The sequence below is a fragment of the Dromiciops gliroides genome, chromosome X, assembly GCF_019393635.1.
Source record: "Dromiciops gliroides isolate mDroGli1 chromosome X, mDroGli1.pri, whole genome shotgun sequence".
NCBI lineage: Eukaryota > Metazoa > Chordata > Mammalia > Microbiotheria > Microbiotheriidae > Dromiciops > Dromiciops gliroides.
The window spans coordinates 84,697,184-84,724,600 of NC_057867.1; the positions used below are offsets into that span (position 1 = coordinate 84,697,184).

Here is a 27,417-nt window from a genome sequence, read left to right on the forward strand (position 1 = left end):
GTATATACTACTGGTGAGAAGGCTGCTGAGCCCTGTTCAGGGATGCTTTCTACCTCTAGAGTTCACCTGAGCCACTTAACTCTCATCTGTGTTTCCATGAAGCTGTAGCATGTGCAATGGTCACACTCCAGTAAACCATTTTGGCAGACAGGGTAAATGAAGTTGAGGGTAACTGAGGGGGTCTCAAACCCATTGGTGATTTGCGGGGTGTTTGCCCCAAATATGTGAAGACTTCCCCTGGTGAAATGGGTGGATGAGAACAATTTGTTCCAACAGCCATGAAGGCACCTGAAATAGGCACTGAGGAGTTGCTTAAAGCATGGTGAGACAATGAAGACCCCAAGGTCATCCACTGCATCTCAAGCCATCACCAGTTGTCTTGACTCTTTCCTGCTACTAGACTGTGATGACTGACTGATGACTTCTTCCAACTCTGTCTTGCTTAAATCAAATTTATGCATGAATCAAAAGATATCACCCACACCAATTTACCACTTTTGCCCATCTCAAAGTCCTGTGGCAACAGGCAAGTGATGAAGCAGCAGGTGTGGATACACTGGGAGCTGGAATCACAACCCTGGGTACAGACGGTCTAGGCTATAGGGTCATCTCACTGGAAGCAGTAATGGGATTCAGCAGCTCTCCAGGTGTGTGAACAGCCTTTTTAAGGACCATACTGCTCACCTCCTGGTATGAAGAAGGGCAAGAAAATGTGCTGTAAAACTGTCTGCCTCATCCAAACCTGGCCTGATTACCACCCTTTTATCAAAACATAACACAAAAAAATGTACAAAAACTTTTGCAAAGATGATTTCACTCACCATTGCAGACCCAAAGACAACAAAAAATCCAGTAGTTCTGAAAGATGAACAGCTCTTGCTGGGAGAGAACTAAGAAGGTATCTCATCCAAACAGCAGCCCTAAGTGAAACAAGGCTGGCAAGTGAAAGCCAGCTTACTGAAGTTTTTCTGGACTGGCCACAGTAAAGAGGAGCTCTGTGAAGCAAAACTAATCTAGTCAGGTTCATGACAATACAACTGCAACAGCAATGGTCACTTAATACTGAAGACTTGTACATCTCATGACCTTCTCATCACCAACATTTATGAAAATACAATAAAACTTCATGGACACATCCTTGCAGCAAAGACTGGCATTGAATAGACAATGTGATTGTAAGGAGAGACAAACAGGACATGGGAGTGAAGAAGATTCTTTGTGGCACAGAGTGCTAGACTTATCCTCTCCAAGCTAAATATTCATATTCAACAAAAGTGGTGGCCCCAACACAAAATGACTACCAGAAGACTTAATATCAACAGATTAGAGTGCTTCTTTGAGCAGGAAGTTTGTTGCTAAGATGGAGGGAAAGTTAAACCAATGATTGAAAACAATGGGGCAGAAAAGGAGCGGGCAGCTTCAGAAATTTGGTGTACGGCACTGCATTTGCTCATCAAGGCCATAACAATTGCAAAAATCAAGGCTGGTTTGATAAAAATGATGGGGAAATTCAGAAGCTGCTAATGAAAAATGAGAACTCCACAAGGTTTACCAGGAGGATAATTCTTCCATCCCTAAGAAGGTAGCATTTAACTTTATCAAAAGCAAAGTAAAAGCAAAGCTTGGAGAGATGTAGGATTCATAAACTGAAGGTGTACAGAGCTGCTATGCTGACCTCATTGTTGTATGACTGTGAAGCCTACTTGTGGTAGAGCATACTGTAACTTGACTCTGACATAGTGATGCCATTTTGGTCCTCTGAGAAGGACGGACAACAACCAATCAACTATACATCTAAAACAACGTGCTGTCTCCACTATTAGCATGTGAGGTCACTGTTTTTCTATGAAATCCCATGACTGGCAAATATATTGATATATTTCACCTACCATATGTGTGTTCATACATATCTATGCACATATATATAAATGATATTAGAGAGGGGGAATTACTGTGAATACAATAAATATATTTTGAGATCATTTTATATATATAAGTAAAATATTAAAGTAAAGAATGGTATGTCAGCTTTACTTACCCATAACTGCTCATCAGCCTCAAACTTTTGCTTATACTTTCAATTTTGTTACATGAGAAACTGAAACCTACCTGAGCTAAAAACCTGTATACAAAGACAGGTTTATTTTGACCAAAACGATAAACCCTGAAAATACTCTGAATATCAAAGGATGGATTCCAAGAGGCATCAAAGATGATTACTCGATTAGCAGCTACCAGATTAATTCCAAGAGACCCTGCTTTGGTAGAAATAATAAATAGTCGGCCCCTAGAAATTTAAAAAGAAAAAAAAAAAGTAACTATTCTCACAAAAGATTATTCTTATAAAATTAACAAATATGTCATGAATATTGCCTTTATGAGTTAGAAAATATGTAAGTTCAGGGCAGCTAGATGGCTTTGTGGAAAGAGCACCAGCCCTCGAGTCAGGAGAAACTGAGTTCAAATCCAGCCTCAGAAACTTGACATTTACTAGCTGTGTGACCCTGGGCAAGTCACTCAATCCTGAATGCCTTGAAAAAGTGTGTGTGTGTGTGTGTGTGTGTGTGTGTGTGTGTGTGTGTGTGTGTGTGTGTGTGTGTGTATTCACACATATTCATTAGGCATATGCTGGAAAGAAAGCCATGTAACCAAACAATCTAGGCAGACTGGTTATTTCAAGTATCAAAAACACATCAAAATATGAAAGAGAAAGTATACTTAAGGTTTTTGAAGTTGTTTATCTTGACATATATGTTATTTTTTGGTAGGGAAATGACTTGCCTAGGGTCACACGGCTATTAAGCATTGTGTGGGAGGCTGGATTTGAACTCAGGTCCTCCTGAATCCAGAACTGGTGCTTTATTCACCACGTACATATGCTACACTTGTAAAAATTGTAACCCTGGTTCTACTCACTATATTAAGTATGGAGTTCATACAAGCCTTCCCATGTTTCTCTTAAACATTCCCTTTCATCATTTCTTATAGAACAGTACTCCACCACGTTCACGTACCATAACTTCTCCAGCCATTCCCCAATATATAGGTATTTTTGCAGTTCTGTGTCACTGCAAAAACCTGCTATAGATTTAAATGTTTTTAGACATAAAGATCCTTTTCTTTTCTTTGATCTCTCAGGGCTACTCAAAGGGTTTGAACCACTTAGTCACTTTTTTATTTTTTATGACATTTTCTATTCCATTATTAGCTACTAATTCTAAGAATTTCAGGAATGACTGCATGAAATCACAGGTATAGCAGCAATGCTATAATATTCCTGTTTTCCCAGTCTTTCCAATGTTTTTCATTTCCCCTCTTCTATTATCTTTGCCAATATAATGCAATATAATGGTTAGAAACTTGGAATTACTTTAATTTGCATTTCTTTTAACTATTATTGCAGTAGGACTTTTATATGGATTTTGATAACCTGGATTTATTCCCTTGAGAACTGCATGTTCATATTCTTTGACCATGTAGCTAATTCGGTAAGACTTTTTCTTATAAATGTTAATCAGTTCTTCATACATCTTGGAAGGGGTGGCTAAATGGATAGAGTGCTGCACTGGAAGTCAGGAAGACCTGAGTTCAAATTTGGCCTCAGACACGATGAGACCCTGGGCAAGCCATTCTATGTTCTTTGCCTCCTCATCCTCATACTTTTATTTCTCCTTGTACTATTTTCCAGGGAGATATTTTATATTTTCTTCTATTTTTTTCATTTTTTCCACTTTATTTTACTACTTTTTGATGTCTCGTGAAATCAGCTTCCATTTGCCCAGTTCTAATTTTATGGAATTATTTTTTTCAGTAAATTTCTGAACCTGTTCTTTTTGTTGGTGGCAGAAAAAAAAGGAAATTAAGAGATTTATACCTCAATTCAGGAATGGCTGAACAAAACCTATGGTTTAGAAATATGACATAATACTACTATGCAGCAAAAATGAAAAAAGGGATGATTTCAGAAAACCCCAGAAATCTTTCTATATACTGATGCAAAATGAAGCAGAACCAGCAACAAATATCTTCAGATTTAGGAATTTTGTTTAACACAATGACCCACCATAAATCTAATGATGGTACAGTGGATCAAGGGCCAGTCTCAAATTAAGAAAGACATCTTCCTGAATTCAAATCTGGTCTCAGATACTACCTAGCTGTATGACCTCAGGCAAGTCATTTAACCCCATCTGCCTCAGTTTCCTCATCTGTGAAAGGAACTGGAGAAGGAAATCACAAATTATAGTTTCTTTGTCAAGAAAACCCCAAAAGAGTCAGATATAATTGTAAAATGACTAAGTGGCATGATGAAAAATGCCATTCCCATCCAAGGAATAAGCTGATGAATAAAGAATGTAGATTGATGCATGTTTTTTATGTAAAATGTTACCAAATTAAGCCATTTTGTACATGAAAACCTGAATAAAAGGAAAAAAATGAAAGAAAGTGAAAAATAGCTTGCTTCAGTCTGTTCCATCAATACCAGCTTTCTCTGGAGGTGGGTAGTATGCTTCATCAATAGTCCATTGGGATTGTATTGGGATCATTGTATTCCTGAGAATAGTTAAATAATTCACAGTTCTTCATCAGACAGTATTTCATACATGTCTTTCCAGGCCTTTCTGAAATCATCCTGCTTGTCATTTCTTGGAGCACAATAATATACCATCACTATCATATACCACAGCTTGTTTAGACATTCCCCAATTGATGAGCATTCCTTTGATTTCCAATTCTTACCCACCACAAAAAGAGCTGCTATATATATTTTTGTACAAATAGGTCTTTTTCTCTTTTTGGGGACATCTTTGGGACATAAACCTTGCAGTGGTACTGCTGGATCAAAGGGTATGCACAGTTCTATAGCCCTTTAGGCATAGTTCCAAATTGAAGCATTCCTCTTTTTTTTTTTTTTTGAAGCATTTCTTTTTAACAAGCCTAATTTTGGTTTGTATTTTACTTAACTATTCTTATCTGGACAACAAGTTTTGTTACTGACAACTCCATGGATAAATGAAGGGAAGATGGGAGAGTGTGAATCTGGAACTGAAAATAAAACTGAATTTCAAAAGTAATTTCAACAATGAAAGAAATGAAAATATTACTAAAAGAAGGTATATATAAATACATGTCTGCTTTAAAGATGGAGTAGCTTACTAGAAAAAGGTAAAAGGCCTAAATGTTCAAGTTATGGAGTCATAATGAAATGTGAAGAAGCGAACAATAATATGCTTTTAAGTATAAAATTTGCTATATAAAACTTAAGATGCATGCATTACTGATGTATCAAAAATTCAGACAAATATGCAATTTATTATGTAAAATGATTGGGAGTAAAAAGTTAGATGAAGAGATGATAAAATCAGATGACTGAAGAATTTGAAAATAATTTTTGAGGAGAAAATGCTAGATTACAGGGATTCACAAGTATAATCAACAGAAACTAAGAAGGGGATAATAATAAAGAGAAATAGTTTTCTAGGTAGAGAAAATATCTATGTGCACTGAAAAATTTTCAAGAAATATGCACTGGATATCAGATAGTCAGGAGCAAAAACACCTTGAAGATAACAAAACAAAAAAAAAAGTGCCTCTCATGCACTGGTAATGACTTGCAACATAGATGAGTAAGGGAAAAAAATTCTAAAAATACCCACCTCACATTAGTTTCATCATTAAACTCTGTGGCCCATTTCTTTCTTGACTGTGCACTTGTAGAACCATCCAATCGATAATAATCAATGTTGCGAAACCATTTTCCTTTACCTATATATTAAATTTTTTAAATGGGATGGTTACATTGGAATACAGCCATTAACATACTAGAATGTTTAGTTTCTTAATAAACTTATCTTGTATATACACACAAAATCAAAATTCATGAAATATTTAATGCTTCTTAAAAATCACTTTTCAAGATTGGCTAATGACAAAAAAGGAAAATGAAAAATGTTGGAGAAGCTGTGGAAAAATTGGAACACTAATGCATTGCTGGTGGAGCTGTGAACTGATTCAACCATTCTGGAGAACAATTTGGAACTATGCCCAAAGGGCTATAAAGCTGTGCATACCCTTTGATCCAGCAATACCACTATTAAGTCTTTTCCCCAAAGAGATCATAAAAAAGGGAAAAGGACCCACATGTTCAAAAATATTTATAGCTGCCCTTTTTGTGGTGGCAAGGAATTGGAAATTGAGGGCATGCCCATTAATTGGAGAATGGCTGAACAAGTTGTGGTATATGAATGTAATGGAATACTGTTGTACTGTAAGAAACAATGAGCAGGAGTTCAGAGAAACCTGGAAGGACTTGCGTGAACTGATGATGAGTGAGATGGGCAGAACCAGAACATTGTACACAGTATCAAGAACATTAATTATGTATTGATTAAATGTGACAGACTTGATTCTTCTCAGCAATATACTGGTCCAAGATAGTTCCAAAGGACTCATGATGGAAAATGTTCTCCAAATCCAGAAAAAAAAAATAACTGTGGAATATGGATATAGATTGAACTATACTATTTCTTTTGGTGCTGTTATTTTTCTTTTCTGAGGTATTTCCTTTTTGCTCTGATTCTTCTTTCACAGCATGACTAATTCAGAAATGTGCTTAATATGACTGTATAACCTTTATCAGATTACTTGTTGTCTTGGTGAGGGGCGAGGGAGGGGAAGGAGGGAGAAAAATTTGAAACTAGAAATCTTATAAAAATAAATGTTGAAAACTATCTCTACATGTAACTGGAAAATAATAATCCCTAATCTTGGGAATCCATAAGTAGCAGCTAAAAGATCATCAATTAAGTGTATACTTGAGTAAATTCCAGGTTTCGTTTGGAGCACCTATATTTCTAGGTATTTTTGCTATACAGGATTTGTCTGAATACTTTTCAAATTTGAAAAGTGATTTTTTAAAAATAAAAGTATTTTATTATTTTCCAGTTACATGTAGAGATAGTTTTCAACATTTATTTTTATAAGATTTCTAGTTTCAAATTTTTCTCCCTCCTTCTCCTCCCTCCCTCCTCACCAAGACAGCAAGTAATCTGATAAAGGTTATATATGTGCAATCCTATTAAACATATTTCTGAATTAGTCATGCTGTGAAAGAAGAATCAGAGCAAAAAGGAAATACCTCAGAAAAAGAAAAACAACAGCACCAAAAGAAAATAGTATGGTTCAATCTGTAGCCACATTCCATAGTTTTGTTTTTTTTCTGGATTTGGAGAGCATTTTTCATCATGAGTCCTTTGGAACTGCCTTGGACCAGTGTATTGCTGAGAAGAATCGGATTAGTTTAATTGTTATGTCATTAAAATAAGTAAATTAATTTAGGTAGAATTGCCAATTATTTATTATGTTGACTTAGCCTTCTCATGAGCTATTGAGATTTTCCCAATTGTTCAGATCTGACTTTATTTCTATATTTTGTAACTTTGTCCATTTAGTTCCTTGTCTTGGCAGTTAAATTCCCAAGTATTTTATATTGTTTATAGTTATGTTAAATGAAATTTCTCTAACTCTTACAGTTGAGATTTGTTGGTAATATATAGGAATGCCAATTATTTCTGTGGGTTTATTTTATAGCCTGTAACTGTGGTAAGACTGTTAATTATTTCAACTAGTTTTTTGGTTGATTCTCTGAGTTTCTCCAAATATAAGATCTGCAGGGGCAACTAGGTGGTGCAGTGGATAAAGCACGGGCTCTGTATTCAGGAGGTCCTTAGTTCAAATCCAACCTCAGACACTTGACACTTACTAGCTGTGTGAGCCTGGGCAAGTCACTTAACCCTCATTGCCTCCCCCCCCCACCGTCCCCCAACAAACAAAAAGACAAAAACATATAAAACATCTGCAAAGAGTGATAATTTCCTCATTGCCTATTTTAATTCTTTCAATTTCTTTTCCCCTGGTTTTAATGGAAAGGATTCTTTTTTTTTTTTTAAGTGAGGCAATTGGGGTTAAGTGACTTGCCCAGGGCCACACAGCTAGTAAGTGTTAAGTGTCTGAGGCCGGATTTGAACTCAGGTCCTCCTGACTCCAGGACCAGTGCTCTATCCACTGCGCCACCTAGCTGCCCCTAATGGAAAGGCTTCTACCTTATCTCCATTACTAATAATGCTTGCTCATCATTTTAAAGAAAGCTCCATTTATTCCTATGGTCTTGAATTTTTATAATAGGAATGAGTGTTGTATTTTTTCAAAAGCTTTTTCTGAATCTAATGAGATAATCATATGATTTCTGTTGGTTTTGTCCAATCACTCAACTATGCTGATAGTTTTTCTAATATTGAACCAGTATAAATTTCAGCTGGTCATAATGTAGAATCCTTGTAATATATTGGTATATTTTTTTGCTTATATTTTATTTAAAAATTTTGCATCAGTATTCATTAGGGAAATTGTTCTACAGTTTTCTGTCTTAGCACCTGCTCTTCCTGGTTTAGGTATCAGCACCATATTTGTGTTATAAAAGGAATTTGGAAGGACTCCTTCTTTTTCAAATACTTTATACAGTATTGTTTTCTAACCCTCTGGTTCTGGGGATTCTGGCTTAGGGAGCTCATTGAGGGTTTCTTCAATTTCCTTTTTCTAAGATGGGGCTATTTAGGTGTTCTGTTAAATTAGAAGCTTTAGCACCAGTCTTTGGGCATTAAACATTTATTAAAGCATACCAGGTATTAGAAAAAAGAGAACATGTGGAGTTAAGAAAAGGCCTATCTACAGAGTTAATATAGAAAAAATGACAATTCTACCTAAATTAATTTACCTATTCAGCACCATACCAACCAGACTACCTAAAATTATTTTATAGAGCTAGAAAAAATAATAACAAAATTCATCTGGAAAAGCAAAAAGTCAAGAATATCAAGGGAAATAATGAAAAAAAAAGGCACAGGAATGTGGGTTAGTTGTACCAAATCTGGCGCTTTACTATAAAGTGGCAGTCATCAAAACTATCTGGTACTGGCTAAGAAATAGAGTGGAGGATCAATGGAATAGGCCAGGCACAAGAAACACAGTAGTAAATGACATTAGTAATGCAGTGTTTGATAAACCCAAAGGACTGCAGCTTCTGGGATAAGAATTCAGTATTTGACAAAAACTGCTGGGAAAACTGGAAGATAGTATGGCAGAAATTAGGCATAGACCAACATCTTATACCTTATACTAAAATAAGGTCAAAATGGATACATGATTTAGACATAAGAGGTGATACCATAGGTAAATTAGGAGAGGAAGGCGTAGTCTACCTTTCAGATCTTTAGAAAGGAGAACAGTTTATGACCAAACAAGAGATAGAGAATATTATGAAATGCAAAATGGATGATTTTGATTACATTAAATTAAAAAGGTTTTGTACAAACAGAAGCAATGCATCCAAAATTAGAAGGGAAGCAGAAAGCTGGGAAACAATTTTTATGGCCAGTACTTCTGATAAAGGTCTCATTTCTAAAATATATAGGGAACTAAATCAAATTTATATGAATTCAAGTCATTCCCCAATTGAGAATTGGTCAAAGGATATGAATAGGCAGTTTTCTGATGAAGAAATCAAAGCTACCTATTCCCATATGAAAAAATGCTCTAAATCACTATTGATTAGAGAGATGCAAATTAAAACAACTCTGAGATACCACCTGACACCTATCAGATTGGCTAATATGACAAAAAAAAAGGAAAATAATGAATGTTGGAGAAACTATGGGAAAATTGGAACACTAATGCATTGTTGGTGGAGCTGTGAACTGCTCCAACCATTTTGGAGAGCAATCTGGAATTATGCCCAAACGGTGATAAAGCTGTGCATACCCTTTGACCCAGCAATACCACTTTTGGGTCTTTTCCCCAAAGAGATCATAAAAAAGGGAAAAGGACCCACATGTACAAAAATATTTGTAGCTGCTCTTTATGTGGTGGCAAGGAATTGGAAGTTGAGGGGATGCCCATCAACTGGGGAATGGCTGAACAAGTTGTGATATATGAATTTAATAGAATTCTATTGTACTGTAAGAAACGATGAGCAGGAGGACTTCAGAGAAACCTGGAAGGATTTGTATGAACTGATGATGAGCAGAACCAGAAGAACACTGTACACAGTATCATCAGCATTGTGTGTTAATCAACTGTGATGGGCTAGATTCTTCTCACCAATGCAATGGTACAGAAGAATTCCAGGGGATCCATGATGGAAGGGGATCTCCAAATCCAGGGAAAAAAAAAAAGAACTGTGGAGCAGAGATGCTGATTGAACCATACTATTTCTTTTGCTTTTGGTGCTGTTGTTTTTCTATTTTGAGGTTTTTCCTCATTGCTCTGATTCTCCTCCTATAATATGACTAATGCAGAAATATGTTTAATGTTATTATGTATATATATATAACCTATATCAAATTACCTGCTGTCTAGGGAAGGGGGTAGGGAGGGGACAGAGGGAGAAAAATCTGAAATTGGAAAGCTTGTATAAACAAATGTTGAGAACTATTTTTACATGTAACTGGAAAAAAATAAAAAACTTTTATCAGAAAAAAATAAAAAGCAAAGACCTATCTAGCCTAGAGTTCCAGCCTGGTCTGGTTCTTCCTCAAGTCCTCTACCACGAGTCTGCTTTAACCATGAACTCCTCCCAAACTGAGCGTGGAGGCTTTTTATGTCTGGAGCACAGGCGGTCCTTACACACTGCTTCAAGCTGATTGGCAGGTGTCATCCAAATCCATTGGTTCACTGGACTTGAAGGTGTTCTCAAGTTAAATTCAAAGTCTTTACCTCTTTAAGGGCCAGCCAGGTGTGGTTACAATCTAATTAACTTGAAGTAGGCCAATCAGCAGTCAAAAACTCTCACTTAATTCAATCAGTTTAGATTAATCTCCTGGTGGGCCTTTGAGTAACTGCCAAATCCCATTATTTTCTCAAACTGTTAAACTTGACAATGTTATTTTTGTAAATATTCATGCATTTCACCTAGATCGTAAGACTTATTGCATGTAATTGGGCACAGGTGATTCTACTAATTGCTTTAATTTCATCTTCATTGGCAATGTATTCATCCTTTTTTGTTTTTGATACCAGTAATCTGTTTTTCTTTTTTTTTTCAATCATATTAACCAATGATTGATTTTTTTATTGTCTTCCCTCAAAAAACACAAGATCCTAGGTTTATTATTGGTTCAGTGGTTTTCTTAATTATATAAAGGCTTTTTTGGTTTTTTTTCCCAGAAAGTCAGCATTAAAGTGTTGACTTACCTTTATAAACTTGAGGGTTGTCTTTATCATCTGACATTTCTCTACTCCCCAGTTCAAGAAAGTCTTCAATTAAGTCCAAAGATATGAGAGACTGGCTAAACACCAACCTAAGAAGTAAAAATGGTGCTTATTGAAATTGCTTTTAAAGAATTCCTCATCATGATTCTTATTCTCCTTTTATATGCTAAAACATTTTGTTGGTGTTCTATGCATTTATATATAATGACATATAAACCAGAATTCTATAAAAAAAATAGTAAAGACCTAGTGAACGAGGGACTTTATTAGAAGGATTTGGAAAGAGTTGTCTTGTCAAATCACAACCCAGGACAACAGAAATAGTTGTCTACAAAAGGATATGAATTCCTCTGACACAGCAAGCAAGAATTAAAGAATTAACCTTTACCAACATGAACTTTAGAAAATAGAAATATAAAAACCTTAGGTAAACTTAAAATATGCTATTAAGAAGACTAAGTAATTTAATCATACTGGGATGAACACAAATCCATTTTTTTCAAAAAACTGATTATATTACTCACACTTTATCCCCAAGCTCCTCTGCCATTTTAAGAATTTCAAAAAGAAGAACCATTTTTCCAGAATGTTCCAACACTTTAGCATCAGAATCTGTAATAAAATCTTTGTACCAGTATGGAGAAGGGCTACCTGGATGTGAAAAGTATGTTCCTCTTCCTAAAATACGAGACAATATAATAAAGAGAAGTTGCTAAGTTTCAAAAACATTTATAACTCATAGAATTCTGGAAACTGAAAGCATATTTGGGATTTACAGAAATCATTCTTAAGCACTGGAATAACATTAGGATATTCAATATAATTATAATTTTAATAAAATTTGTGCATTTTGTTGTTCATCATTCATATGTGTCTGACTCTATTCCTATAGATGATAATGTCTATGGGGTTTGTCTTGCCCAGGGTCACTCTAGACCCAACACTCTCTGCAATGAGCCATCATATACATATATACACACACACACATATACAGTACATCTATACATACATTTAATATATGTATACACATACACGTAAATATATGTAGTTGTATTTGTAAATCAGGATAATAAATCACGAATTTTTTCAGCTTAATACTCTTTTGTATCTTGAGAGTAAGACAATAAAATGTATGCACTCATTCATTGATTTATCCTGAAATTTACTGAGAATATATTATCTACAAAATATCCATCTGCTTTATATGCTGACTAATGTGAGAGACGCTTCAAAGAAATTTCTTTTTTGTTGTCACATCTATTAATAAGTCTTGTATTATTAATGCATTGTTGATGGAGATATGAATTGAGCCAACCATTCTGGAGAGCAATTGGAACTATGCCCAAAGGGCTATGGACCTGTTCATACCCTTTGACCCAGTGGTACCATTGCTGTTTTTATCCCAAAGACATCAGAGAAAAAGAACCACACGTACAAACATATTTATAGCAGCTCTCTTTGTGATAGCAAAGAATTGGAAATTGTGGGAATGCTAATCAATAGGAGAATGGATAAACAAGTTGTGGTATATGAATGTAATGGAATACTATTGTGCTGTAAGAAATGATGAGCAGAAGGGGTTCAGAAAAACCTGGAAGGACTTACATGAACTGATGGTGACTGAGAAGAGCAGAACCAGGAGAACATTGTACACAGTAACAGCAACATCATGTGATGAACAACGGGGATAGATTTGGCTCTTCTCAGCAATGCAACAATCCAAAATAGTTTCAAAGAACTCATGATAGAAAATATTCTCAACATCAAAAAAAAAAGAACTATGATTATGAATGCAGGTTGAAGCAAAATGTTTCTAGCTTTGGACTGTTTTTTCCTTCTTTTTTGAGGTTCTTCCCTTGTGTTCTGATTCTTCTTTCTCAAGATGACTGATGTAGAAATATGTTTAATGTGATTGTACATATACAACCTATATCAGACTGCTTTCTGTCTTGGGGAGGAGGGAGGGGAGAGTGGGAGAAAAAATTGGAACTAAAAATCCTGTGAAAACAGATGTGGGAAACTATCCTTATATGTAACTGGAAAATCATACAATACTTTTTGAAGTCTTGTATTATAGTAACATATATAAGAGAGATTCCTTGTTGGATCTGTCTTCAAAGTTGTAATATGTTTTATTATCAAATATTCTTTTTTTAATTAAACCATTATTATATCTTCTAGTCTTCTTTTATTCATGTAACAAAAAGGTTAAAATTATATTTGCAAAACTTTGCCTATTTCCTTTCCATATCAAGAAAAAGTTACTCTCACAAAGATGTCGTTGAGATTAGAAAAAAAATAGGACAGTGATTTTTGATATATTCTTGGCTACCTGTTTTCAGTAATAGTAAATTCCATAATTATTTTGTCAAGCATTTGATATTTTTCCCTCTTCTAGATATTCAGAAAATAAAACCCTCAGTGTCTTTAAACTGTATCTTAAGTGCTTCCCATTATTTGTTCTTTTCTGTGCCATTTCTATTGGCTTACATATTACAGTTGGAATCATGATGGAGAAAAAGGGTCTGTTAAAAAAAATCCGACAGGCATTAGTTAGCAATAGTTATATTCTTTTTACTATTCCGTCAAGGAAACATTTTGTTTCTTGAGGAGCAAAAGGTGGGGAATGTGGTAAAAAGTTTTAACAGTCGGTTAGCGATAATGGAGTGACACCAGTTTTTTAAGGACCACCCTTTCAGGGAGGAGACCAACGGCATGAGCTACTCATGCCAGTCCGCCTGCTAAGCACTCCACTTCCGGGGTGCAAGCTTAAAAAGGCAAAAAGAGAATGGAAGTGGGAGCTCTTTCCTGCTCTGCTGGTCCCCCTGGCTGCGCTGCACAGACAGACGCTGACTAGAGTTCAACTCGGCCCGGCTGGCAGTTAGCAGCACGCACCTGACGTGGCTCTCCCCCGCAAAGATGGCCTTGGGTTTTTGGTGAGTTTTATACGGAATATAGACTAAGCTTAAACTTAAGACTATTTGTTTTGTATTTCTACTTTCCTATCCCTCTAATCAACATCACCTGGTAACTACCACACAATAAAGCTCTAACTATAGACCAGAGGTTTCTTCCTAGTCTGGGAGATAAATTAAGGAAAAGGTTAGGAAGGGGAGGTTAATGCTCAGTATCCAATTTTAAATCTCACAGTATTTATTAAAACACTATTGGGGGAGCAGCTAGATGGTGCAGTGCATAGAGCACCAGTCCTGGATTCAGGAGGACCTGAGTTCAAATCTGGCCTCAGATACTTGACACTTACTACCTGTGTAACCCTGGGCAAGTCACTTAACCCCAATTGCCTTACCCCAAAAAACAAAAAACAAAACCCACTATCATTTTAAAAATCTGTAATAAAATCTTTGATATAGCATATAAGAAATAATCCTATTTTTAAAATTAAAGGTCAGTCAGTTTTTGCCCTACCCAAATCTAATAACCTAAACTACATGGACTTAATAGGGTCTGAAATAATGTAAAACTGTAATGTGACTTTAAAATTTGTCAACAATAAATCCACTACTCTAAACAGCTGACACCATATCATCAATATTTTTTGGATCCCTAGACAAACATACAAAAGTCTACTTTTAAATTAGACTCACTTTCTTCTTGTTTTACGGTCACAGATGAAGTGCTGGCCAGTTCACTCTTTTTTTCTTCCCCTCCACCTCTGGATCTTGAATTCCATACTTTAATTACTTCTACATCATCGCTTCCACTTGAGCTAGTATATTTTTTCCCTTTGGACTTTTTTTTTCTAGAAAATATTATGAAGAAAAATAATTATTACATCTGTATGATAGGGCTAATCATAATTATTAAGTGACCCTAAAATACCTCCAAGTTTAAGATGTTAGATTCTTCCAAAGATCCTATCCAAAAAAAGTTTTGCTTGTTTAAAAATATATCATCACAAATAAGCAGTGCAACACTTTTGAGAAAATCGAGTTTAAGATGTTTTAATTTAAAATAAGAATTATTTCTGTTAAAATACTGGCATGTTTTTATTCAGAGAATCTATTTCTGGGAAATACGCGAATTTTAGTTCTTTAAAGATTTAATCGTGTCACTGTTTATTATTCTGCAAAAAATTTCAAACTACTGATTTCCTTTGTTATTTTCTAAAACTTCCAAGACAACATGGAGACGAGAAAAACAAACAAAAAAGAGAAACATTTAAGATCCCTTTAACTTCTAAGTGAAAATTTTATGACATATAAGTGTATGAGTAAATGTATACATGCAGATGTGTATATGTATATACATACTATATTTAAAATATACATAATACATGCCAATTTATAAACTATAATTGCAGATGGATAGACAGTCTGACAGATCTTTTCTAACTAATAAATAATGTTAGAATAAATTTTATATGATGAGCTATCACGAGAATGATTGCTATCTTTTTAATTAATTTCATTATTTTTTATGGAAGTTTGAAATAAAATACATAGCATTTTTATATAGAGAAAGACTCCATTTACTTAGGATAATCTTCTGAACTTAAACTCATTGAGGTTTCATCAGAATCTGATGGTATGAATTCATCCACCCTGTCTTCATCAAAATGCCCCTGAAAAGAAAAAATTTAAAAATGTTTACTAAACATTACAGCTTATGGTAAATGTCTAATTTTTTTTTTACTCATTTCTTTTACAAAGTACAAGGATTATAAAGTGCATAAGGCCTTTGTAAGTGTAAGTTTTGTAACTTTCTAACCCCATCTACTTAAGGGACAGTATGGCATAACAAACAGATTATGGGGCACAGAATCAGAAAATAATCGGTCTACACCATACCTTCAACACTCAGGATCATAGAATAAATGCTAAAAAGATCCTTAGAGGTCAGATGTTCAGTGGTAATATTAAGATTTGAATTTACATGGTGCTGTGCTCTACCACAATACCATGATTCCTCTGGTGTGATCCTATGCAATTAACTGGATTTCAATGTTCTCATCTGTAAAATGGGGACAATCACACCAGTGGCAAAGAGTTAGTTTAAGTTTAAAGTGGTGTTAATGTATGTGTAGTAATGTACGTGTGCTTTATTATTAAATATTCATGCTTACAGTCTCTACAAATTATCACAAGACTCATACCATAAAATGAAATCACAAGTTTTAATGTGTTAGCAAGTAACTATATGGGCAACCAATTCCAGTTCCATTTAAGGGGGATTTAAATGAATTCCAGAGTTTTTATGTTGGTTGGCACTATGTGTTTTTTCCCACATGTAGTAAATGTGGCTCCAGAGTTATAAAGAATATTGGTTTTAGCTTCTGTTCTATATCATCTTAGTGAATAGGTTTTTGTTTTGTTTTTTCAGTGAGGCAATTGGGGTTAAGTGACTTGCCCAGGGTCACACAGCTAGTACATGTTAAGTGTCTGAGGCCGGATTTGAACTCAGGTCCTCCTAACTCCAGGGCTGGTGCTCTATCCACTGCACCACCTAGCTGCCCCATGAATAGGTTTTCTATAACTATGTTTACTGGATTTACTATTAATGAGAAACACTATATGGATACTTAACTCTAAAATGTAAGTGCAAGCTAAGGCCCAGAAGATATTTTACACATATAAAGGATGAGAGAACAAGAAAATAACAAATAAAAAGTTATTAAAGGTGAAGAGTGAGTATATGAAAATGAACCTTGCACAACCCCCACTTTTTAAATGATTATTTATAAAAATATTTTAAAATGTTTAGAGAATCTTATAACTAAGTTGAGTTATATAAAGACAATTTATATAGAGATGACAACACTGTAAATTAGATTTTTAAAACGGTGGAAGACTTGAGAACTGTAATCAATGAAATGGCCAACTCTAACTCCATAAGACTTATGATGGATGTGGATTTGTTGGTGGTTTTTTTTTTTTGACTATGAGTTATTGGTTTGTCTTTTTTTAATGAGTGAGTAAGGGGGGAGGGGTTGGAGAAAATCATTGAGAGGAAATGAAAAAAATGGGAGGAATAAGAAGCATCAGTGATGAACAAAAGAAAACAAAAGGAGATTTAGTGGCAAGCTGTGCACAGTAGTGTTTTCATAGAAATGCCTTACATTTTAGAGCTAGGTCTCCAAACAACTAGCTAATAACTAAATCTTTTAGTGGAGGCTTGAGACTGACAGTACTAAAAACCCCAGGGACCCTTGGAAATTGATCTTAAAACCCTTAGGAATACAACAGCAGTAGCAGTTGTGGTTTTTGGCACAGCACTAGTAGTAATAAGTCAGCTACCCTCTTGGACTCAGTGATTGAGAGATGAAGAAGTAGCCAAAGAAAGGGTGGCATATGATACCATTTGTTGAGTTCAGGATAACATACTGTTAAAAAGAAAATGCACTACATTGTTGGTGGAACTGTGAACTGATCCAACCATTCTGGAGAGCAATCTGGAATTATGCCCAAAGGGCTATAAAGCTGTGCACACCATTTGACCCAGCAATACCTCCTTTGGGTCTTTTTCCCAAGGACATCATAGAAAAGGGAAAAGGACCCACATGTTCAAAAATATTTATAGCTGCTCTTTTTGTGGTGGCAAGGAATTGGAAATTGAGGGGTTGCCCATCAGTTGGGGAATGTCTGAACAAGTTGTGGTATATGAATGTAATGGAATTCTATTTTGCTGTGAGAAACAATAAGCAGGGAGAGTTCAGAGAAACCTGGAAGGACTTGCATGAACTGATGATAAGTGAGATGAGCAGAACCAGAAGAACATCATACACAGTATCATCAACATTATATGTTGATCAACTGTGATAGACTGGATTCTTTTCACCAATACAATGGTACAAGAAAGTTCCAGGGGAACTCATGATGGAAAAGGCTCTCCAAATCTCCAAAAATATTTTTATTTAAAAAAAAGAAAAGAAAAAGGAAAAAAAGAAAATCCACTAAATGATTATTCTCTCTGCCTCCCAAATGAAAATTAACATCATCTGTCAAACTGTATCATGAACACTCTAAAATGATCACTTGCCTAAGAAAAAATGAATTCATGTTAGAGCCAACTACCCTATCTCTTGTATCTTTTTTCTCTTTTGTGTTCTATATGGTGAGAATACCATAATTCAACTCATCAACAAACATTCATTAAAGCACTGATTCTGTACAAGGTAGATGAGAATACAAAGAAGGATATATATGCAAAATAAAAACAAGGCAGTCAAATACTGGGTATATGAGGAAGAATACACTAGTAACTTGGGGATCAACAAAGACATTGAATATAAGGTCTTGAAGGAAAGAAATGAGGGTTTTTATGCATGAAAGTAGTATATTCTAGAAATCTGTATGCAGTGCAAAGGAATAGGGGATAAAGGCATATGAAAACTGGTAAAAAAAAAAGAATTTTTGAAACTCGGTATGTATGTGTAGTATACATTTGATTCTAGGGAAAATAGAGAACTACTTGAGTTTAATATGTTGGGGAGTGATTTGGTCAGACACAATCTTGGAAATAGCAACATTTTACAGCTAGGTGATGTGAAGGAAAACGAAGAGGTGAAGTTGATGCCAATGTTATTTGGAAACCAAAAGTAAAAATATTGAGACTTTCAAAGATAATAAGACTGATTTTAGACATGATGAATTTGTCTAGTATGGAGTGTCAAATAGGCAAACTCAGGAGTGGGACCAAGGTGGGAAACAAGTAACCAGGAGTTATAGACAGTTACAGAGATGTCACAGAGGATGATGTTTAAGAAAAGACCATTAAATTTGGCAACTAGGAGACTGTGCGTAACTTTAGAGAAAGAAATTTTGGCTGAATGATGGGAACAGATTGTAAAAAGTTAAGAAGAGAGAAAGTAGGAAGTATTTATTGTAGGCAGCTTTTTTTTTTTGAGAATAGGGAAATATAGGCATGTTAATAGGGAAGAGGAAAGAAGCCAGTGTAAAGAGAGAGAATGAAAATCATTAAGAGAGGAAATGCATGATAGAAGGGTAAATATATTGGAGAAAATTCAATGAAATAAGATCAGAGTCTACAAAATAGATACTTACATATGAATATCTAATTTACCTTATTTTCTTTGCTAAGATAGTCCAGCTGTAAGCACCATGGATGAGTCCAAATTCTACTTAACATTTGAAAGTCCTGGAAGAGTTTTGCTCCTGTCTTTCCTCTTCCCTTTTCACTACTACTTCTAGTACCTGATAATATGAGGAATTTAAGTTAAATCAAGTTTAATTTTTTTTTTCCCTAGAGAAAGTAATCAACACCACTACTTACCTCTATTTTTTGGGGGGGGGGGAGGCAATTAGGGTTAAATGACTTGCCCAGGGTCATGTAGCTAGTAAGTGTTAAGTGTCTGAAGCCGCATTTGAACTCAGGTCCTCCTAACTCCAGGGCTGGTGCTCTATCCACTGCACCACCTAGCTGCTCCTACTTACCTCTATTTTACAAGAATCCAAATGTTTTATATGTTTAATAGATTTTGGGGAAAATAAAACTGTTGACACAGAAAAAGTTATTACTTGTAACTCTATACTTATTAGCAAAATATAAGAATCCCACTTATCATTAGCAAAAAAGACAATGAAAGGATAGAAGCAAGAAAAATAAATAGATGCAACACTGCATATGATCAAGCTCAAAACCTAGGGAGTCTAATTGTGAGATGACAACAAAATATTGGAATGTTCTGATTTGGAATTGCTTGATTTATTTTACTTTAAAATTTTCTCTTTACAATTATATAACTTGTTATCTATCATTCTTTCTGAATACATTCAATAGCCATTTCATTACTACTTTTCACAATTACTGATTTAGGTACAACTTTCTCTTTTCTATTAATTTTTGATCCTTTTTGGATAAAACTTAAATCCACATTATCTTTGCCATCTATCATCATCACCATCAACAAGACTGGTATTTATGTCTACTATGTTCCACAAATTGTACCAAGTGCTTTGCAAATACCCTCACAACTCTAATTATTATTATTATTGTCTAAATTTTGCAAATAAGGAAATTAAGACAGTCAGACTAAGTGATTTCTCCAGGTTAAAAAGGTGATGCTGGTTTTGAACTTGGGTTTTGCTGCCTTTAGAATACTGTTTTTTACCCACTGAGCTACCTAGCTCCTTGGAATCCCTATTCCCCTGATGTAATGACAGAACTAGTTATTAATAACTGTTACCATAACACAGAACCCAGCAATCTTCAGCTTTCATATCAGTTATTTGCAATCTTGGCATCATTCTCAATTCTTATTATTATTGTTTTGTGTGTGTGTGTGAGGCAATTGGGGTTAAATGACTTGCCCAGGGTCACACAGCTAGTAAGTTGTCAGGTGTCTGAGGTCCTCCTGATTCCAGGGCCAGTGCTCTATTCACTACACCACCTAACTGCCCCTATTCTCAATTCTTTATACTCATATGTTCTACATGTTCATCTTCCAAATCATTTTCACATATTTCTTTTTTTTCAGCTTCACAGAAAAAATCCCTTATCAGCTCCTTAACTGGATGTTTCACATCTCCCATTCCAATCCAATCTTCACTGAAAAGCAAAATATTGTTATTTTCTTTAACTTTTGGATAACATTTTAAGTTCCAAACAGTCTTTTTTCCCTCTCTCTACTCTGAACTAGAAAATGACACCATTTGACATACATGTGAAACTATACCATGTGTACTTCTTTTATCAGTTCTTTCTTTGGAGGTAAATAGCATTTTCTTTCACAGGCCCTTTGTAGTTGAATTGAGCATTTATAATACTTGGAATAATGTATTAAGTGTCCTGATTTTCCACATCCCCCCTAACATTTGTCATTCTCACCTTCTATCATTTTAGCCACTTTGATAGGTATAAGATGATATCTCAAAGTTGTTTTAATTTGTATTTCTCTAATGAATAATGACTATAAGTACCTTAGATTTCTTCATCCAAAAACTGCCTCTTCACATCCTTTGATCACTTATCAATTGGGGAATGACTCAAATTTGACAAGTTTTCTATATATTTGGGATATGAGATCTTTAAGAAACTATACTCTTCATCCCTCTCCCCATTTTCTGACTTCCTTCTAATCTTAGCTACACTGTACAAACCCTTTTAAACTTAATGTAATAAAATTTATCCATTTCACATCTCTCAATGCTCTCTATTTCTTGTTTTATTCATAAATTCTTTTGCTCTCAATAAGTATGATAGGTAATATGCTCCATACTCTTCTAACTTACTTATGCTATCTCCCTTCATGTTTAAGTCATATATATCCATTTTGATCTTATTTTGGTTAATGGTGTTAGATATTGGTTTAGGCATAGTGGACAGAACTCTAGGCCTGGAGTGAAGAAGACATGAGTTCAAATCCAACATCAGCTGTTTGACTCAGTTCCTCATCTGTAAAACGACATAGCAAACTTTTTAATTTTATTAAAAAGTGTTTATAATTATGTTCATGTAATTCTTGGGTTTATCCTGGCAAGTATACTACTAGGTAGTTTATGCTGTAGGTGATTATTTTAAATGGGATATCTTTTTTCCACAGATTTGTTGGTGATGTATAGAAGTACTAATTATTTACTTATGTGGGCTTACTTTTCATCCTGCTACTTTGCTAAAATTATTCCTTGTTTCAACTAGCTTTTCTTTTAGTTGAATCTCTAGAATTCTTTATGTCAACATATTGTCTTCAAAAAGAGGTTTGTTGGTCATCTCAGTGCTCATTGTGATTTCAATTTATTTTTTCTCATACCACTAATGCTAACCTTTCTAAAACAATATTAAACAATAGTGGTGATAACAGGTATCCTTGTTTCATTCCTGACCTTATTGAGAAGGTTTCTACCTTATCCTCATTACAAATAATGCTTACTGATGGTATTCAGTAGATACTTCTCTTTAAGAAAAAAATCCATTTATACAATATGCTTCCAAAGTGGTTTTTTTTTTAGTAGGAATGAGTTTTGTGTTTTGGTTAAAGCTATTTTCTTCATCTACTGATAAAACCAAACTAAGATATTCCTAGGGGCAGCTAGGTGGCGCAGTGGATAGAGCACCAGCCCTGGATTCAGGAGTACCTGAGTTCAAATTCGGGCTCAGACACTTAACACTTACTAGCTGTGTGACCCTGGGCAAGTCACTTAACCCCAATTGCCTCACTAAAAAAACAAAAACAAAACCAAAACCAAAAACATAAATACGTAAGATATTCCTGACACACAACCCATTGCTATAAGGGAAAAAGTGTTGGGAGGAAAAAAAGAGAAGAGCCCAGAACATAAGTATGGAGAATAACAATACTTAGGGAAATGGGATGAAATGATGAATCAACAGAAAGACAGTAGAAATGGCTAGAAAGCTAATAAGAGAATTAAGAGTATAACTATGACAGAGTACTATGAAAGATTAAAAAAAGCAGAAAATAATCATGAGAGAATAAAAAACTCTTGGATTTAAGAAGCTATGTAACTGCAGTTGAAATAAATTACCAGTCAAAACATTTATTAAGCATCTATGATTTACCAAATATTATGCTAAGCACTAAGAATGCAAAAAAAAGTAAAAGACCTCAAGAAGCTCATCCTCTAAAGGGGGAATTAACTTGCAAACTGGAAAAAAATGACTAGTGGGGAGACACTAGAAATTAAGAAATCAAGAAATGTCTCTTGTAGAAGGTGAGGAAACTAAGGTTAGAGATGCAGAAAGCATGCCAGGCCTGGGGAAACACACAGAGAAAATACAGTCAGAACAATAAGATAGTGATCAAAGAACAGTAAACACATTGATGGAACAGACTGAAGCATGCTATTTTTCACTTTCTTAAATTTTTTTTTCTTGTATTCAAGTTTTCTTGTACAAAATGACTAAAAACCAAAAAAAATAAAGTTTTCAGAAACAAAAAAATGCTTATTGACTGATAATTTTTTTAAGTTGCCATTCATTATTACTAGAAAATGTAGTCAGATTTTAGTCACTAAGAATTATTTCAGAATGGTTTGTGACTACAAACCTTGCTGAGAGTTTGTTTAAATCTGGTCCAGTAGTAGTCTTAAAATAGCTTACTGGGGGGAGGGGGGGGCAGCTAGATGGTGCAGTGGATAGAGCACTGGCCCTGGAGTCAGGAGGACCTGAGTTCAAATCTGACCCCAGACACTTAACACTTTCTGACTGTGTGACCCTGGGCAAGTCACTTAACCCCAATTGCCTCACCAAAAAACAAAACAAAACAAAACAAAAGCTTATGAGTGAGGACGGTATGAGATTTTAACCAAAACTTAATCACAATTTTATGAGAAACAAATAATCCTAACAAATTAACTTGAAAGAATAATCACTTAAAGTAATTTTTTTAAATTTTGTACCTGTTAAGTTATCCAAATAGTACTGGTAAAGCTTGCACTGAATAGAAGTCATTCTTACTGCCAATACATACTCATATTTTGGAGGTAAAAACTTTGTTAATGCTGTATAATCCTTTCTCTGTAAAATGATGAGATGAAAATAAGTTATAGTCTCATAACAGTAATTAATTCTGATATATTTCAAATTTCAAAATAACCTCTCACTTATAATTTCTTTAACATCATCAGTCACTGGTTCTCTCAGATTTATCTTCAAAAAAATATACTACACCGGAGAAAAAACCTGTCTAATTCCAATGAAAATAGTAATAATTCTCTCTTCATTCACAAATGGTCCATTCTGGCCTTGTTTTCATCATACACAGAGTTTAAAATTTTCTATTACCTTTCATTTTACAAATATATTGTATTACCTGTACTTGAAATTTCTCATGAAGACATAACAAATTCTGACTCCTCAAATAGTATTCTGTCTTCACTTTTTACATCTACAAAACTGAGAGATTCTGGACTGGGTGGCCTAACCCTAACCCTAATTGCTATGGCACCCTCAACACTGCTAGGCTGGTCTTCTACAAGGGTTGTTTTGCAGGGGAAATCTATACAGTTCTGACTTTTCAGAAAGCCATAACATGGTCAGTTTGTTGGCCAGTCAATATTTATTATGCGTCCACTAAGTGGCAGGCACTGTTCTTTGTCTACAAAGAGGCAAGGAACAGTTCCTGACCTTAAAGAGTTCATAATCTAATGGAGAAAAACTGTACAAACCATCAGTATACAAGATAAATAGAAAATTATTCAAAGAAAGGCACCAGAACTAAGAAGGGTTGTGAAAGCTTTCTTATATAAGATGGGATTTTAACAGCAAAAGACGTCAGAAATTAGAGATGACCATAAAGACTAAGTAGTGGAAAACCATCCCAATACTGGAACCAAAGCTCCAAAGCTGGGTAAATCAAAGAAAGCTTTGATCAGCAGAAATGCACATACATATATATGTACATAAAAACTAGAGATTCCTATAAGTGAATGAGAGGAAATCAGTCCATAATGAATAGAAAAATATTGGATTACCAATTGGTACTATCTAGTATAAATACCTAGCTGAAATAAAGCAAGAGATAAAAGAATAAAATGCCTGAAGGAAAGAATCAGAGGAAAGAATGGTATGGTAGTTTAGGAAAAGATTGGGAAAAAAGAAACCTAAGATATTGGATATAGTTTTTTTTTTTTGCGGGGCAATGGGGGTTAAGTGACTTGCCCAGGGTCACACAGCTAGTAAGTGTCAAGTGTCTGAGGCTGGATTTGAACTCAGGTCCTCCTGAATTCAGGGCCGATGCTTTATCCACTGCGCCACCTAGCCGCCCCCGATATTTTTTTTAAACCTAGTAAAATGGAAAAGAAATAATTTAAGATCCATTCAACTCCCTGAAAAAAATCACAACCAAAAAAAAGGATAATATTCTATAACTGAAGAAATTGTGAATAAAACTATCCTAATAATCTTTTAGAACAAGATAACAAAGAGAGAAAGAATCCATCAATTATCTTGAAATAGAAAGTTTCAAGAATGCCAAAATTCATAAATTAGTAAATATTCATAGAGGCCATTTAAACACCATTTAGATTACACAAGACCTGGCAGTTACTGTTGGAAATTTTGCAAGAAAGCATGGAATACAGTAACTTAAAAAAGCAAAAGATACAGTCTTACAAAGTGACTTACCCTGCAAGGCTGAATATTATTCTGTAAGAGGAAAATGAACCTTTAATAGAAGTTAGGCCTTTTCAAGCATAACTTATTTGGAATAAGAGAGGGGGAAAACAATGTTTTACTGTATAAACCAAAAATTGATATTTCTCAAAAAATGAATCAAGAAAATTACTAAAAACTATTCTGACTGATGGTCTAAAGCTTAACACCAAAACACAAAACTTTAAAAAACCCTACAATCTTGGCCACTAGTCCCATCACTGCCTGACAGAGGGAGAAGAAATGGAAGCAGTGTCAGATTTTATATTCTTGGGCTTCAGATCACTGCTTAAAAGACACTTGCTCTTTGGAAGGAAAGTTATGGCATATCTGGAGAATACTAAAAAGCAGAGCCATCACATTGCTGACAAAGGTCCATATGAAAACCATGGCTGTGAGAGTTGGATTATAAGGAAAACTTAGTGCTGCATTACTGATGCTTTTAGATTGTGGTGCTAGAGCTGAGATTCTCTTGGACAACAAGGAATCATTTAATATTTTAAAAATTAACTCCAGTTATTCACTGGAAGATCAAATACTGAAGCTGGGAAACAACAAACATGAACTTCAACAGACCTTTAAATGAGGGTGGAAGATAGACAAACCTGGTGTGTCGTGACCTATGGGGTCACGAAGAGTTTGACAGATAATGCTAACCCAACTGACAACTTAAATGAAGTGCCTGACTATTTGTAAAAATATAAATGAAATATTGACTTAATTTTTAACAAATTCTTCCTACTACCTAAAGCCTTTCCAGGTCCCTCCTCTTCCACTATCCATACCTCCCCTCCTATTACCTTCCTTCTGAAATTACCTTTTTACATTGTTTATATATCAAATACACAGTTAGCAAGTCGTGTCCTTCTGAGAACAGGAATTTCTTGACTTGTGTCTCCCTAATACAATACCTAGTTCCTGGAACATAAAAAGTACTTTTTATGCCTTTTAATTTGACTTTCTGATTTTGGCTTTGTTTTTCTTCTATTTCCCCTGGACACCTTTAGTATGTCCTCTCTTCCTCCCTCTGTCCATCCAGTTCCATGATCAATACTCAGAGAGCTACATGGTGTTCTGTGTCTTTTTCTACTTTTGTACTGACTGCCCACCTCCAGCTCCACCCCCCATCCCACCATGGTTGCTTGGGCAGGAGACATATCTATGAGGTTTTCAGGTTCAAGATGATGAATAATTGAATAAATGAATGGGGACATGTTTGTTAAATACTTACCATATGGTCAAAGTACTAGGGATACAAACAGAAATATAGAAAATATTCCTTACTCTAAAAGAGGCTCACAGTCTAATAATGGAAGAGATAACAGAGAGGTGAGATTCTAATTACAAGTCAGATTGAAAAATCCCACGGTTTAACAGATAGTCTATTCTTTGATGTTTTCCTACTGATAAAATCACATCTGTTTCTAATGTTTAATAATCTGACAGTGCCAAGAACTTTGGAAAAATAATTTTTCTTTTCTCCAAGCAAAAGTTATATAAACCACTATTTGGCTATATTATGTAACAGACTCTTATTCATTTATTAATTAGACAATCTAGCCACTTTTCTAACTCCTTGAATTAAGCTTTCCCTGTCCATTTAAAGTTATAATTAATGGGAAAAACTAGGAAAATACTAAGACACTAAGGGTTACCTTCAAGTCTTACAGCAGTTCTAAGAGATAAATTGCCCCTGAATTGTCCTTCTACTATCTACTATCAAGAAAAATCATTATCCGCCTTCACCAACCTTCTGCTAACTTAGGTCCACTCACAAGGTCTATGATATGCAAAGCTCATAAATCAGTTACAAAAGGATGATTACATCATGCTGTCCCCACAGCCATGATGCTGCTACTCTAACCAACAGCATTTTCTGTTCTTTTTTCTCCTGAATTTCCCCAAACTAAATGGAATCTAGTAAGTCTTACCTTTGGAGTGTTTGTTCACTGAGAGAGGGCACTGATTCAATGTACTGATCACTGCTAATTTAACTACTAAATCGATCAATCTTGGACATTTCTATCTCATTTTACCTTATGCTTCAAATATAACAACATATCA

The 27,417-nt window shown here is 34.9% G+C and overlaps 1 protein-coding gene across 1 annotated transcript in view; it reads right to left on the bottom strand.

Annotated features, from left to right (window-relative positions):
- Nucleotides 1-27,417, bottom strand: part of LOC122733605 (transcriptional regulator ATRX-like) — a 96,656-nt gene that overhangs the window by 26,848 nt on the left and 42,391 nt on the right. Inside the window, exons 20-27 of the mRNA XM_043974156.1 lie at nucleotides 23,601-23,718; nucleotides 19,306-19,436; nucleotides 15,759-15,847; nucleotides 14,871-15,025; nucleotides 11,790-11,943; nucleotides 11,248-11,354; nucleotides 5,658-5,766; nucleotides 2,110-2,287 (exon numbers count right to left, since the gene is read on the bottom strand). Of these exons, the coding sequence (XP_043830091.1) occupies nucleotides 2,110-2,287; nucleotides 5,658-5,766; nucleotides 11,248-11,354; nucleotides 11,790-11,943; nucleotides 14,871-15,025; nucleotides 15,759-15,847; nucleotides 19,306-19,436; nucleotides 23,601-23,718 (1,041 nt within the window). The remainder of the gene's footprint in view (nucleotides 1-2,109; nucleotides 2,288-5,657; nucleotides 5,767-11,247; nucleotides 11,355-11,789; nucleotides 11,944-14,870; nucleotides 15,026-15,758; nucleotides 15,848-19,305; nucleotides 19,437-23,600; nucleotides 23,719-27,417) is intronic.